The sequence below is a fragment of the Elephantulus edwardii genome, unplaced genomic scaffold (assembly GCF_000299155.1).
Source record: "Elephantulus edwardii isolate Elephantulus edwardi_28Jun2011 unplaced genomic scaffold, EleEdw1.0 scaffold00151, whole genome shotgun sequence".
Taxonomy (NCBI): domain Eukaryota; kingdom Metazoa; phylum Chordata; class Mammalia; order Macroscelidea; family Macroscelididae; genus Elephantulus; species Elephantulus edwardii.
The window spans coordinates 3,647,099-3,659,850 of record NW_006399901.1 but is presented as its reverse complement, the minus strand read 5'-3'; the positions used below and the strand labels follow the sequence as shown (position 1 = coordinate 3,659,850).

Here is a 12,752-nt window from a genome sequence, read left to right as displayed (position 1 = left end):
GAAAGAATTTTTCTTTTACTTTTCAAAGAGAAGAATGAACTGGGGTGGGGAGGGCTGGGCAGGGAGGAAAATGAAACAATGAATGAATGGAAATCCAAAAATCTCAGTAAATGTTCATTAAAGTTAATAAAATAAAATTAGAAGAAAAGAAAGGTTCATGTCATCTAATCTGAAAAGTTAATTTACTTTTTTTTCCATCATAGTGGCATCCACTTTCATAAATAGCTTGCCTCTGAAAACCCTATGAACCTGGAGAAAGGATGAAAGTCAAGGACTTTCATTCATAGGGTCAATATGAATCACCAGTGACATGACGGCACTTAACAACATAGAGAGAGACCAGTTGGCCTAGTGGACCGAAAGTGATGCTACCAAGCCAAAGGTGAGTGACTCTAATCCGCGGCCCTAAGGTCTGTCATTAATTGGTTTTGGTGAAACATTCTTCTCAGTCATATAGCTCTGGTGTGTCCACTTGCCATACAGAGGTAACTTGCGTTTGCTGTGAAGCTGAACACCATGACACTGACGTGTCAAATGTGATAATGGTTACCCATGGTGAACAGTGTTTAGTGGTGCTCCCTGGTTAAAACTAGCTTGGAAGCAGGAGTGGCATCCACTTCCATAAATAGCTTGCCTCTGGAAACCCTATGAACCTGGAGAAAGGATGAAAGTCACACAGGTGTCGAAGACTTTCGTTCATAGGGTCGCTATGAGTCACCAATGACTCGACGGCACTTAACAACAACAACATTAGTTTGCTTACAAAGTTCATATACATTGTGTTTCACACTATTCTTCATTCATGTTGTGTTTCATATAATCATTCCCATTTTTCCCATTTGTCTTGTTTTATAAAGTTAATAACCACTGGACCTTGCTCATCATTACCCTGTCTTTTCAGGTCCCAGCCAGATCCTTCCCATTCCCTTCACCCCCTCCTTCTACCCACCAAATTGTGCAACCCTGGGGTTTCACAGCTAACCATCCACACCCCTCTGCTTCACCCTTTGCCCCTTTTGGGCCCCACACATGTTTTACTAGTTATCCTTCTATTTTTACAATGAAGGTCTTATGCAGTATTTCTTCTAATGAGACTGAGTTAGTGTGTCCAGCATAATGCTGTCCAGCCTCTCCTAAGTTATGTAGTATTTTTCAAAATTGTTGTTCCTGAGTGCTGCATAGTATTCCATTGTGTGAATGTACTACAATTTCTCAATCCATTCAGTTGTGGTTGGACATTTGGGCTGTTCTTGCAAGGGTGAATAACACTGCTATGACCATTGGTATACAAATCTCCATTTGCGTCTCAGTTCTTATTTCTTTAGAATATATTCCTAGTAGTGTAAGCAATACTCTAAATCACTGGGAATAAGAGAGATGCAAATCAAAACCACAAAGAGATGCCATCTCACCCCACTAGAAGTGACAAAATTTAACAGCACAGCAAACAATAAATGATGGAGAGGATGTGGAGAGGTGGAATTTCCACACGCTATTGGTGGGACTGTAAAATGGTGCAACCACTCTGGAAGGCAGTTTGGAGTTTCCTCAGAAAGCTGAACATTGAAACTGCGTATGACCCAGCTATTTCACTGCTTAGTTTACTTATTACAAAGAATCAGCTCAACAGAAGTAGATAGCGAGGATCAGCTTCTCTCACGAACATGGAGGCGAATGTCTGAGCTCTAAACATCCAGGTTAATTCATTGCTCACTGCTGCTGAGCAGCAAATGATTTATTCTTTCTTTTTCTTCTACAAGCCCAACTAAAAAGAACTTTAAAAAGGAAACACTGGAGGAGGGGTAGACAGGGAGAAAAGTGCAACAGTGAATGAATGGAAATCCAAAGTCTCTGTAAATTTTCATTGGAGGGGGAAAAAGGAAACACCACTATTTACAATCCTCTTTCCTGATATCTCCAAGGAATATAATCTCTTGAACTTTTTTCCGATTATTTTAGCACAGGACAATATTATATAAAATAGAGTGAGCTTAAGAAAATTCAGTATAAAACAAGGCAAAACATTTTCTTTGGTTTTCATGTTAGTAGCCAAGTTGGGGGGGGAATTAATTAAAATTTTTAAAAAGTTATATACCCACACTGTCCTTGGAAAAAAGAATGTTGCGTGGCAAGAGACCAGAGAGGTCTTCTTCTTAAGTGCTACTAAGTAAAGTGCTGCTTGAATGAGATACCTTGTTCTTTTTGTACATTTTTTATATATCCTTAAGGAGAAGGTAGACTTAACCTTAAAGCGATATATATATATATATATAATTGTATAAAACACAATGTCTGTAAGTGAAACTCAGTGTAAGTGAATGATTGTATGCAACCATTTTGTTTAAGCTATGTGAGTCTACAAACAGAGTTTCTAAAGTTTCTATATTGCCACAGTAACTTGATAGATCCAATTTGTTAAGAAATCCACATAGCTCAAGTTGTAATGTTTGCTCCTCAAGCTTTCTGATCAGAGCATTCTGCCTCATCATAGCACTCAATGAAAATCAAATTAACAGGAGATGTAGAACTCACTGAGATCATCAAAATCACGGAGAAGAAGAGGGACAGGACAGAGAAGTAGATATTAAGTCGCTTCCCACCAAAGCGCTTCTTCAGATACTCCGGACTGGTCACCACCTAGAAACACAAAACAATAAAGATTCAGCACATTTGGATCCTCCTACATTTACTAAGCACTGCCAGGTGGTCACATGCTGTGCATGGCAACTTGGGAACACAAAAAAGAGAAGAAATGACCCCTTGGGAGAGCAGCAAAGCCCAGGAGTTAGGGTCAGAGAATTTTTTAATGTATTCTCAGCGCACATAACAACAACAACATCCTCAGCGCTGACATTTACAGTTTTATCAGACTCCGACCACTCTGCCCAGTCTCCAATGCCAATCTACAGTCTAGCCCTAGTCTCTGGGCTTCAAATGAACTGAATGCCATATTGCATACTTCAGCAACTATTTTTACCTTTTACTATATGGAACTGTCCTCCTCAATAATGTCCTGAGCACCATAAAAGTAGCTACAGAGTTGGTTGGGCATGCCACGCCACATGCTTCTGCACCTATTTTTACCAACATTGGGCCCAATGTTCACTGCAAGACTCACAGACTTTACTCAGTTGTAGGGTTTAGTAGGGAAATAGGTTGGAGAGTGGGGAGGCAAAGGATATCCTATATTTAGTCCAGCAGTCCCAAGCCAGATTAACCAGGCACAATTCCTCTACTAGTGTAAGTCCAGGTTCAGTTCAACAGCACAAAAACAAGAAACCTCTGGCTTCCTCAATCATTCAACAAATTTTATCTCAGAGCGGTTACAAATCAGCTTTTCCTTCAGTTATCCAGAAAGCAAAACCTTTAGCCATGGCCTTTATCTTCAAGGTCCCTCAGGTTACACCATGTCAAGTTTCTTCACAGCAATGCCGTCATCTCTTCACAATCTCTCCTCCATCGTCACCACCATTTCTCACAGTGTGGAAAGCATGCTCTTAAATTGGCCCGACATGATTTACAAGACCATGTATCTGCAATTAAGGTAGCTGGAGACCATGCTTCCCCACAAAGGGGGCTAATGCAATGGCTAAAAAAGCCAATTTTCAAGGGTTCTGACACTTTACCCTCATGAACCATAAGTACACTTGACCTCCCAAATTTGAAATCTTTTCATGATTTACAATCTCTCTTTACTGTTTGCTCCAATCTTCCATAATCTCACTTTTCTACCTATAGAATTAACACTTACTCCTCAAAACTAGACTCAGGTAATCACTGAAGCTCATTTCTTGAAGCCCATGTCTGGTCCATGGCTTCCTGAACCAGGCTGGGTTCAACTCTATTACCGTCGTTGGTCATGGCCATCAATGATTTATCCTTTGCTGCAGGCACAGTATACACTGAGAGTCTCTTGAGGGAAAGGAACTGGGTCTTGGTCGTCTGTATATTTATAGAAATAGACTAAACAAATGCCAGTTTCCTAAGCATCATTACTGAGCAGACGGAATGAATAAATGAATGGATGAAATGCACCAGAAAGATGGGCACTGTTGAAGATACTTACCCCTGCCTTGATGTATATGGGGACAAAAATCCACCCTAGAACCAGCAACATCACTAAAGCCTGCAGGAAGAAAGAAGGGAGCAAAGTTTAAAAGATTTGTTGTAGATCTTAGCATTTTATAAAATCTGAGTGTGGAAAAAACCCAGTTTGTTTGCATTCAGCACACACCATCCTATTATGTCTCCTAGACACAGTAGCAAGTGACTAAGGATGACAGAAAAAGAATCGATGCCTTTACATTCTGGTGCTGGAGAAGAGTCTTAAGCATACCATGGGCCGCCAAGAAAATAAATAGGTCTGTCTTGGAGAGGGTGAAACCAAGTTTTTCCTTAGAGGCTAGGATTTTGAAGTTCTGTCTAACTTACTTTGGGCTTGTGGTCAAGAGCGACTGGTACTTGGAGTAGGACATCATGCTTAAAAGGGTGGAGGGAGAACACAGGAGAGGAAGACTCTGGATGTGAAACAGTAACTGGAGAAATGGGGGTTGGTGTGTCAGAATTAGTGAGATTGGCTCAGGACAGGGCCAGGTTCAGAACTGCTGTACAGTTATGGGTTACAGGTGACTCAACAGCACATAACAACAACAACAGACAGAAACTTTAAATTCCTTTCTTGTTTCCATGATTCAGAGGTCACAGTGCCTAGGAACTCAACATATGGCAAAAGATGTGTAGAGAAAAATGGATAGAAGATAAATGACAACATATGTGTAGAGAAAAACTAATAAAGAGAATCAGATCCCAGCTTGGATCTTTGTCAAAATAAAATAACCTTGGAGCGGTAAGGTCTAAGTAGGGTGAAAAGTAATAAGAGAAAGGTTGAAGATAATAATCTTTATCTCTTTCCCTATCTTGATGAAACATAATGATGTTTCTATAATCTTGTATTGATATGTAATATTTACAGAGAGCCATCCTGTATGCTGATTTCACAAGATCCAGGTGGAGTAGCTACAATAAAGGATCTAGTCTTGTCTCATGGAGAGGAAACCTGAGGCTAATAGAGATAAAGAAGTCTAAAGTCACATGCTATAAAATGTTCAGCTGGAGACCATGCAGCCTCGTAATCACCTGTACTCAGCCACGGGGCATTTCTATCCATGTAATTGATAGTAAGAGCCAACCCAGGATCTTTTCTATTTTCTAAGAATAACTAGGGGCAAAATATCCAACAGATGCAGGCATTTATAACTCAAGGTCAAGTGTTGGCTTGATTATACTTCCACTATCATCAATACATATTCTCCTATGTAAACATCTCCCTATGGTTGTATAAATGCTTGAAATGATGAGGACAGACTCAACCACCTCAAGAAATACCTAAGGCACATTCATCACGTACACAGCCATGTGTAGAATGATGGAAGATTACGAGTGGGAGAGAAAAAATCGTCTCTAGTCTTAAAAAATTTAGAGTCTGTTTAGGAAGATACAGTGTCTACTGGTAAAATGACATTAAGACACTTGGTAAATCAATCATAAAGTCTTGCAGATCGTAGCTATAATCTCTTGTGTCATTCATGCTTCACTGACTAAGTCATACCCCACCTCTTATCCCCATCTGTGAAATACACTCACTACACAAAAGTTGACCTTCTGTGAAGTAAACTCATTATGGTCTACTGAATGCACATATGAACTGCCACAGGGATGTAAATTCTTCAAAAGAAAGGAGTATGGTTTTAATTTATTTGTTGCTGTTGTTGTTGTTGCTATCATACTTTGCATCTTATTCAGAACTAGACCTGTAGTGTAATTAGTTCAGAAAGGAGAGAAATAATTCAGAGGTGAAGTGGTCATAAAGTTCAAGTGAAAATGGCCTTGAATCAGATAGAAATGGCATTCCTGATGGTAATAACTACATAAGCAAAAGCTTAGAAGAAGAAAATTGTGTGAGGTCATATGTCTTTAGGTCTCCATGGTAAAAAACAAAGGTGGGGGGGGGGGAGAATGGATGAGGAGGAGGTAAAAATAGAAATCAAACCGAAATATAATTTCTCATATACAGACTTTTGGGAGGGGGAAAAAATGTAAAAAGACTTCATTGAAAATAAAAAATCATGATGTGACTTACATTCCATTCCAATGCTGCAATAGCGATGCCTGAGGCTGCTCCAGTCCCCGCCATGCCCACAAAGTGGTTACTGCCGATGTTACTGGCAAAAAGGGAAGCACCCATCTGGAATCCAAGAAAACAGGATCAGAAATTAAAGACTCAAACCAAAATTCTTGTAAATAACCAATAGATGGGAGGCTTCCTTTGCTAATCCTTGTTGGGTTTGCTTCTGCTGCTGTTGCTATTGTTGTTGCTGTTGTTGTTGTTATGTGTCATCAAGTCAGGTGGCAAATTATGATTGTGCATTAAATCTGCCGTTTACTTGTTTGTGTGGCCCTTAACCTGCTGTTGTTGCTGTTAGGTGACATCACCAGGTCTGAACATTGCCCTGTTTTATGCTATACTAATTATCTCAGTCCTGCTCAAACTCACTATGTCAGTCCGTCTTGTTGGGGGTCTTCCTCAATTTCACTGAATCTCTACCTTTCCCAGCATGATGTCTACATCTAAAGACATACATCAATGCTTGACAAAAATAGCCCCTAGTCTATGAATGGTTTTTACATGCTTTGCTATTTTAAAAAATCTAGAGAAGAAGAATGTTTTGTGAAAGTTCTATCAATATTAAAATTTTAATATGCATACATAATATTTTATTGTAACACAGTCACACTTAATTGCTTATTGTTGATTTGGTGAATCAATTACTCATCATTTTTGTTCTAGCCACAATATCACCATATGACTGAATAGAATTGTGCAAATTTGAGTTATCTGTGTCCCACCAATGAGACTGGAAAGTATAAATAAAATAAATGGCACACTTCCACACTTCCACTGGGATCAGGCAAATAGTTTGTATAGAGCACTAACATAGGGATTAGTCACTTTTGCCATCCCACCAGACTTAAACTGAGCCATAGCAGAATCACATTACAATCCAGAAAGAAGAGTCAAAGAGTGTAGTGAATTTTTGAGCCTGAGATATTTATGCTAATCAGGAACTGAGTGCTGTAAACTGGAGACGTGGCTTAAGACCATGAAAATCAATACAACATGGCATGAGAGCAGATGATAGAAGCTGTGGTGGCAAATGAAGTGACAGAAATGATGAAACCAGTATAAGACAGTGCTCTGAGATCCCATTTCACAGAACATTGAGTGTTTGCTGGTGGAGTAATTACCTTTGGAGAGCAAGATTGTGGACCACAAATCTAGAGCTGAGCATCTTCCAGGCTAGGCTTGTGGACAGAGTGGGGTTACCACTGGATACTTAATTGCCAAAACTAAAAGTACTTTACTAGATTTGCCAAGCAGGGTAGAAGCTAAAACAACCAGTCTGAGGATCAAAGAGGGAGAAAAGCTTGCCTATTCACATGGTTTAGGAGAGACTGCCATCCAACTGAAGCACTGTATCCTGAGTTGTTCCTGAATCCGAATTGTGACTTGTTACTTTTCTTATTTATCCCATAATCATGGATGTTCCCTCTGAGTTCTTTGTGGTTGTTGCAATGAATTATTAAACTCAATAAGAAATAGGAAGTGATGTGGAAAAGGCAGATGCAAGAATTGCAAAAAAGTTTAGAATGTGACTTGAGGAAGGAATTTCTGACCTCATAGAAATTGGCTGTGAGCTGGTGATGCTCATCAATAGATGTCATAACCTAGGATTCATCCTCTCGTGAAGTGAATAAAAGGCAGAAGCTGAAGCCCCCTTACTCACTATGTTTTCACTATCAAAAACTCTTTTGTCCTAGAACAACAGCATTGTGTCTTGTGGTCCAAAGAGTATGTGGCTCAAAAAAATTGTCAATATTTATAATTGGGCACCTTACAGAAAAAATCTTGCCAATTGTTGCCTTAAGAGAGCACTGACTGACCTATCTACCTCCAACCCAGAAAAAAGCCTGTTCTTACCCAAGAACTTTAAATCTTTCATCAATTTCTGCTCTTCTAATAAACTAAAAAAACCCACAGTTGAAGAGTAATAACATCTCTCTCCAGTATCCTAGTTCTGGATACTTCTTCCCACGCATCACGTTTTCCATTGCATCACCTCCCCAAAGTCTCTCAATAACAAATGAGTGGACAAGAAGGAGTCCTACTCCTGACAGACCTGCAATGAGGTGTAAGGCCCCAGCAGTAACTACTCCTCAAGTGCACAGCTCTCTATTCTTATCTCTCCAGCCCTCTGTAAAATTCACCTTTCCTACTCAGACATATGTGATTGAAACTTATCTCTTAATATTTCCTAAAAATAATCCAGATCACCAAAGAAAATACTGTCTGATTGGACACCAAAAGACTTCCGTATCTCTGTCTGATTCACTTAACTTAGCACTCTCCCTACAACCAGACACTTTAAGCGCTTTAAAAGAGAAGTCGCATCTTCTGCTACAATCAGAGACCCCCCCAAAAAAATAGCTGGACATCAGCTGGACAAAAGTTAAAAGGACTTGGTATTAGTATCACCAAAGGGAAACACACAATCCATTATCAGCTATAATATTTAAGACCACATATGTAAAGGTAGGAAGAATGTCTAGTTGTGTTTTACTGACTATGTAAAAGCATTTGACCCTGTGGATCATAACAAATTATGGCTAACATTGAGAAGAACAGGAACCCCAGATCACTTAGTTGTGCTTATGTGAAATCTATATCTAGACCAAGAAACTGTTATTCAGAGCAAGGATATACTACTTCAAAATTAAGAAAGGTGTGTGTGAGGTCTGTATCATTTACCCATACCTATTCAGTCTTATGCTGAGAAAATTATTCAAGAAGTTGTACTCTATAAAGAAGAATGTGGCATCAGGATTGGAGAAAGACTCATCAGTAACTTTTGATATGCAGATGACACAACTGTCTTGTTGAAAGTGAAGAGGATCACTTGCTGCAGAAGATCAAGCACTGTAGCCTTCGCTATGCATTACATCTCAACATTAAGAAAAAATTCTCACCACTGGACCAATAGGCAACATTATGATAGATGGAGGAAGGACTGAAACTGTCAATGACTTCATCTTACTTGAATCCACAATCAATATGCTTGTTATTAGCAGTTAGGAGATCAGGAGACATGTTACACTGAAAAAGTCTGTAGTCAGGAACCTCACCAAATTGCTGAGAAGCAATGATGTTATTTTGAAGACTAAGGTGAGCCTGAATCAGACCATGATCTTACTGTGCTGCTTACAGCTGGATAATGAATTGGATGAGAGAAGAAGCATTGATGCCTTTGAATTGTGGTGCTGGAAAAGAGCCCAGGGATTGCCAAAAGAACAAACGTGTGTCTTGGAGAAGGTGCGGCCAAAGTGATCCTTGGAGGCAAAGATGGTCAAGCTTCATCTCACATAATTTAGATGTGTTGCTAGGAGACGCTATTGCTAAGAGAAGAACATCATCGTGCTTGGAAAGATGGAGGGTTGAGAAAGGAGAGGAAGACCCTCAACCAGGTAGACTGACACAGGGACTATGGCAATGGGCTTGAAAGTGTCAGAGATTCACAGGACGGCACAGTATAGCACAAGATTCAGAACTGTTGTTCATAGAGTATCTCTGAATTTTACTTGACTCAATGGCACCTAAAAACATTACCAAAAGGGTAGAAATATGCATGAGGCTTTCAGTTGAAGAAACTCTTGACTGAGGGTTAATGGAAAACACCCAGAAAGGTTGACTATATCCAAACAAGATGGGCTGAATTAGCTCATGATTGGGACAAAGAAGGGATGTACCAGGGTAATTACGAATGTAAGGTAGAAAATTAATTAAAAGAAAAAGGGAGAACAGAACTAAGGTAATAAATAAGGTAATAAAAATTAATAAATAAGGTAATGGTAATAGTAATAAAAAAACAAACCAACCAACCAAACGCGTTGCCATCTGGTTAATTCTGACTCAATGGGCTTTCAAGTTTGTAAATCTTTATGAGAGGAAACGGTCTCCTCTGTGCTCTGGAGTGGCTAGTGAGCTCAAACGACTGAATCTTCAGCAGATTAAAACAACACTGAATTGACTACGCCACCAAGGCTTCTTTTGAAAAAAGAATGAGGGTCGTCAAATTCCAGAAGTTTGTGCTTAAAAATGTTGATGACAAAAATAGACAGCTAATGTATTTCAATAAGCATCATTATTAGCCTATGTTCTTCATGCCCTTTCATATATATTCTCTTTCTCCTTCCCTCTTCCCCCTTCCTCCCTCCCTCCCTGGTTCCCTCCCTCTCTCCCTCCCTCCATCCCTTCCTCCCTCTTTTTTCTCCCCTTTCCCGTCTCTCTCTCCTTTCTTTCTTTCTTTCTTTCTTTCTTTCTTTCTTTCTTTCTTTCTTTCTTTCTTTCTTTCTTTCTTTCTTTCTTTCTTTCTTTCTCTTTTTCTCTCTTTCTTTCTTTCTTTCTCTCCCCCCTTCCCTCTCTCCCTCCCTTCCTTTCTCCTCTATGCTTTCTCCCCTCTCCCTTCTACCCTCTCCACTTTCTCTCCCTCTCCCCCTCCTTCCACATTCTGCCCCACCTACCATTAAGTCTTGACTCATAGTTGACCTGCTATTGGGTTTCTAAAAATATAAATCACACAAGGGGGAGATTGCTCATTTTAAAGGAGCTACTGGTGTATTCAAACCACCAAGAGAGGTACAGCATTTGAGTTAGCAGTTTAACTTCTACTAAATAAACCACCATATTTAATTTCAAGACATGTCAGCCCACTTACTGGCCACCAGGAGATTTCTCGACCAGCCAGGAAGAAGCCTCCTACAGTGCTCCTATTGGTCTTCAGCATGGCCTGAGCAGAAAGGAAGACAGATGAGGGTCAGTTCAGACACATGTGGGATGCCTGGACACGCTGCTGATAGAAAGTACTGCTTCGGCACTTCTAAAGAGGAGATGATTTCCTGGAAGCTGTTGTGCAACTCAAGTCCTGCTTAAGGACTTTATCAACAGTATTGTTGTTGTTGCTGTTGTTGGTTGTTGGTTGTTGGTTGTTGTTAGGGCACGTGGCCAAGAGAGATCAGTCTTGGAGAAGGACATCATGCTTGAAAGGGTGAAGGGACAGCGCGCTAGAGGAAGAACCCTATGAACAACAGATATGAATTTCTCTATCCAGTACCCTTTTCACAATCTCAGCCTCTTGGTATAGTCATTGTGTTGTTAAAAACCCAGGCTAGGAAGGAATTTGAGAGACCACACTTCTCAATTCTTGTCATAAATTCTCTGTGTATTTTTATTTACTCAAAGTGAAATACCATTAACACTGGGCTTAAAAGAAAATTTGCAGCCTCAACTTTATTACTAAAAGGGAAGAATGAGAGTATGAAAGATTGAAAGAAGAATGAAAGATTAAGCACCCAAGTCAACAAGGTGAAAGAAAGTGAGCAGACAACAAAGAAAAAGAAAATTGTTAAGATGATAAAAATAAAGTTCCTATTCACTCATACTAGTCACTGGAGGTGACAATTAGAAGTCTATTGTTCCCAGTCTTCTCTTCAAAATAGTGCGACTTCTAGGAGAAGAAAAGGAATCCAGAATTAAGTGTAATTCTTATTATTATCACACATGTACACAATGACTTTTATGGAAAGATGGAGAAATGTCTGACAATTCTTGGTTTCACTCCACATCCCTCCCTCCATAGAATACCTTTACTCCAGTCTTCGTGCCCACTCTAAGTAATTAGTGAGCTCTCACATACCCAGAACCCAACTGCCATCACCACCACAAAATAGATGACAATGACAGAGATGTCAGCAGCATTTCTGATGCGCTCTGATACAGCAGGCTGCTCTGGAGTCACCGCTGTGGTGCTGGGACTTAACGTGCTGGCCATGGCTGCAGGCAGTCCTTCTGCCACCCACAGTGGTCCCTTCCTTATATAAGCACTGAGTTAATGATCAGCCACAGAGAAGGCACAATGTCAGAGCTGGAGCATGGCATCAGGACCTTTAAACCTATTCTTTGAAGCAGAGTTCTGAGGCCTCAGCTCTCCAGCAATCATTGCTGGTCTAAGCAGAAGCTGAGAATGAGATATAAAGGTCCAGAATTTAAGTAAGAATTGAAGGTGAAGGTACAGAGTCCCTGAGTAGAAGACTTAAATAACACCCAGGTATGTGCTGGAGAGGGTGAAATCAGGCTGCTCCCTAGAGGCAAGAATTCTGAAGCTCTGTCTCATGTATTTTGGGCACGTGGCCAGGAGGGACCAGTCCTTAGAGAGGGACATTATGCTTGGTAGGTTGGAGGGACAGCACAGGAAAGGAAGACTCAGAATGAGATGGATTGACTCAGTGACTGGAGAAATGGGATTAGATCTGTCAGAGCTGATGATACTGGTCCAGGATACGGCAAGGTTCAGAGCAAAATGTGCATAGGATTGCTATGCGTCACAGGCGACTCGATGGCACAGAACAACACCACCATCCATAAACAACCAACATATATGTTAGAAATGCCAAAAGAAATGTTAGTATGCCAAAAGAAAGATACTACCAAATTGGCGAAGAGGGGTTAAAACTATCTCTGTATGCTGATGATATGATAGTACAATTGTTGTTGTTGTTGTTGTTATGCGCCATCGAGTCACTTGCGACTCATAGCGACCCTATATATACAAGAGCTCTAAACACTCTTTTATCCTGTGCCA

General features: G+C 40.2%; 1 protein-coding gene across 1 annotated transcript in view; it reads right to left on the bottom strand.

The window, feature by feature from the left end:
• The window catches only part of LOC102865441 (low affinity sodium-glucose cotransporter-like), a 95,914-nt gene extending 83,972 nt beyond the window's left edge, over positions 1-11,942 (bottom strand). Inside the window, exons 1-5 of the mRNA XM_006894820.1 lie at positions 11,808-11,942; positions 10,830-10,901; positions 6,140-6,244; positions 4,067-4,126; positions 2,533-2,637 (exon numbers count right to left, since the gene is read on the bottom strand). Coding sequence (XP_006894882.1) covers positions 2,533-2,637; positions 4,067-4,126; positions 6,140-6,244; positions 10,830-10,901; positions 11,808-11,942 — 477 coding nt within the window. The remainder of the gene's footprint in view (positions 1-2,532; positions 2,638-4,066; positions 4,127-6,139; positions 6,245-10,829; positions 10,902-11,807) is intronic.
• Between the last annotated feature and the right edge of the window lie 810 nt (positions 11,943-12,752).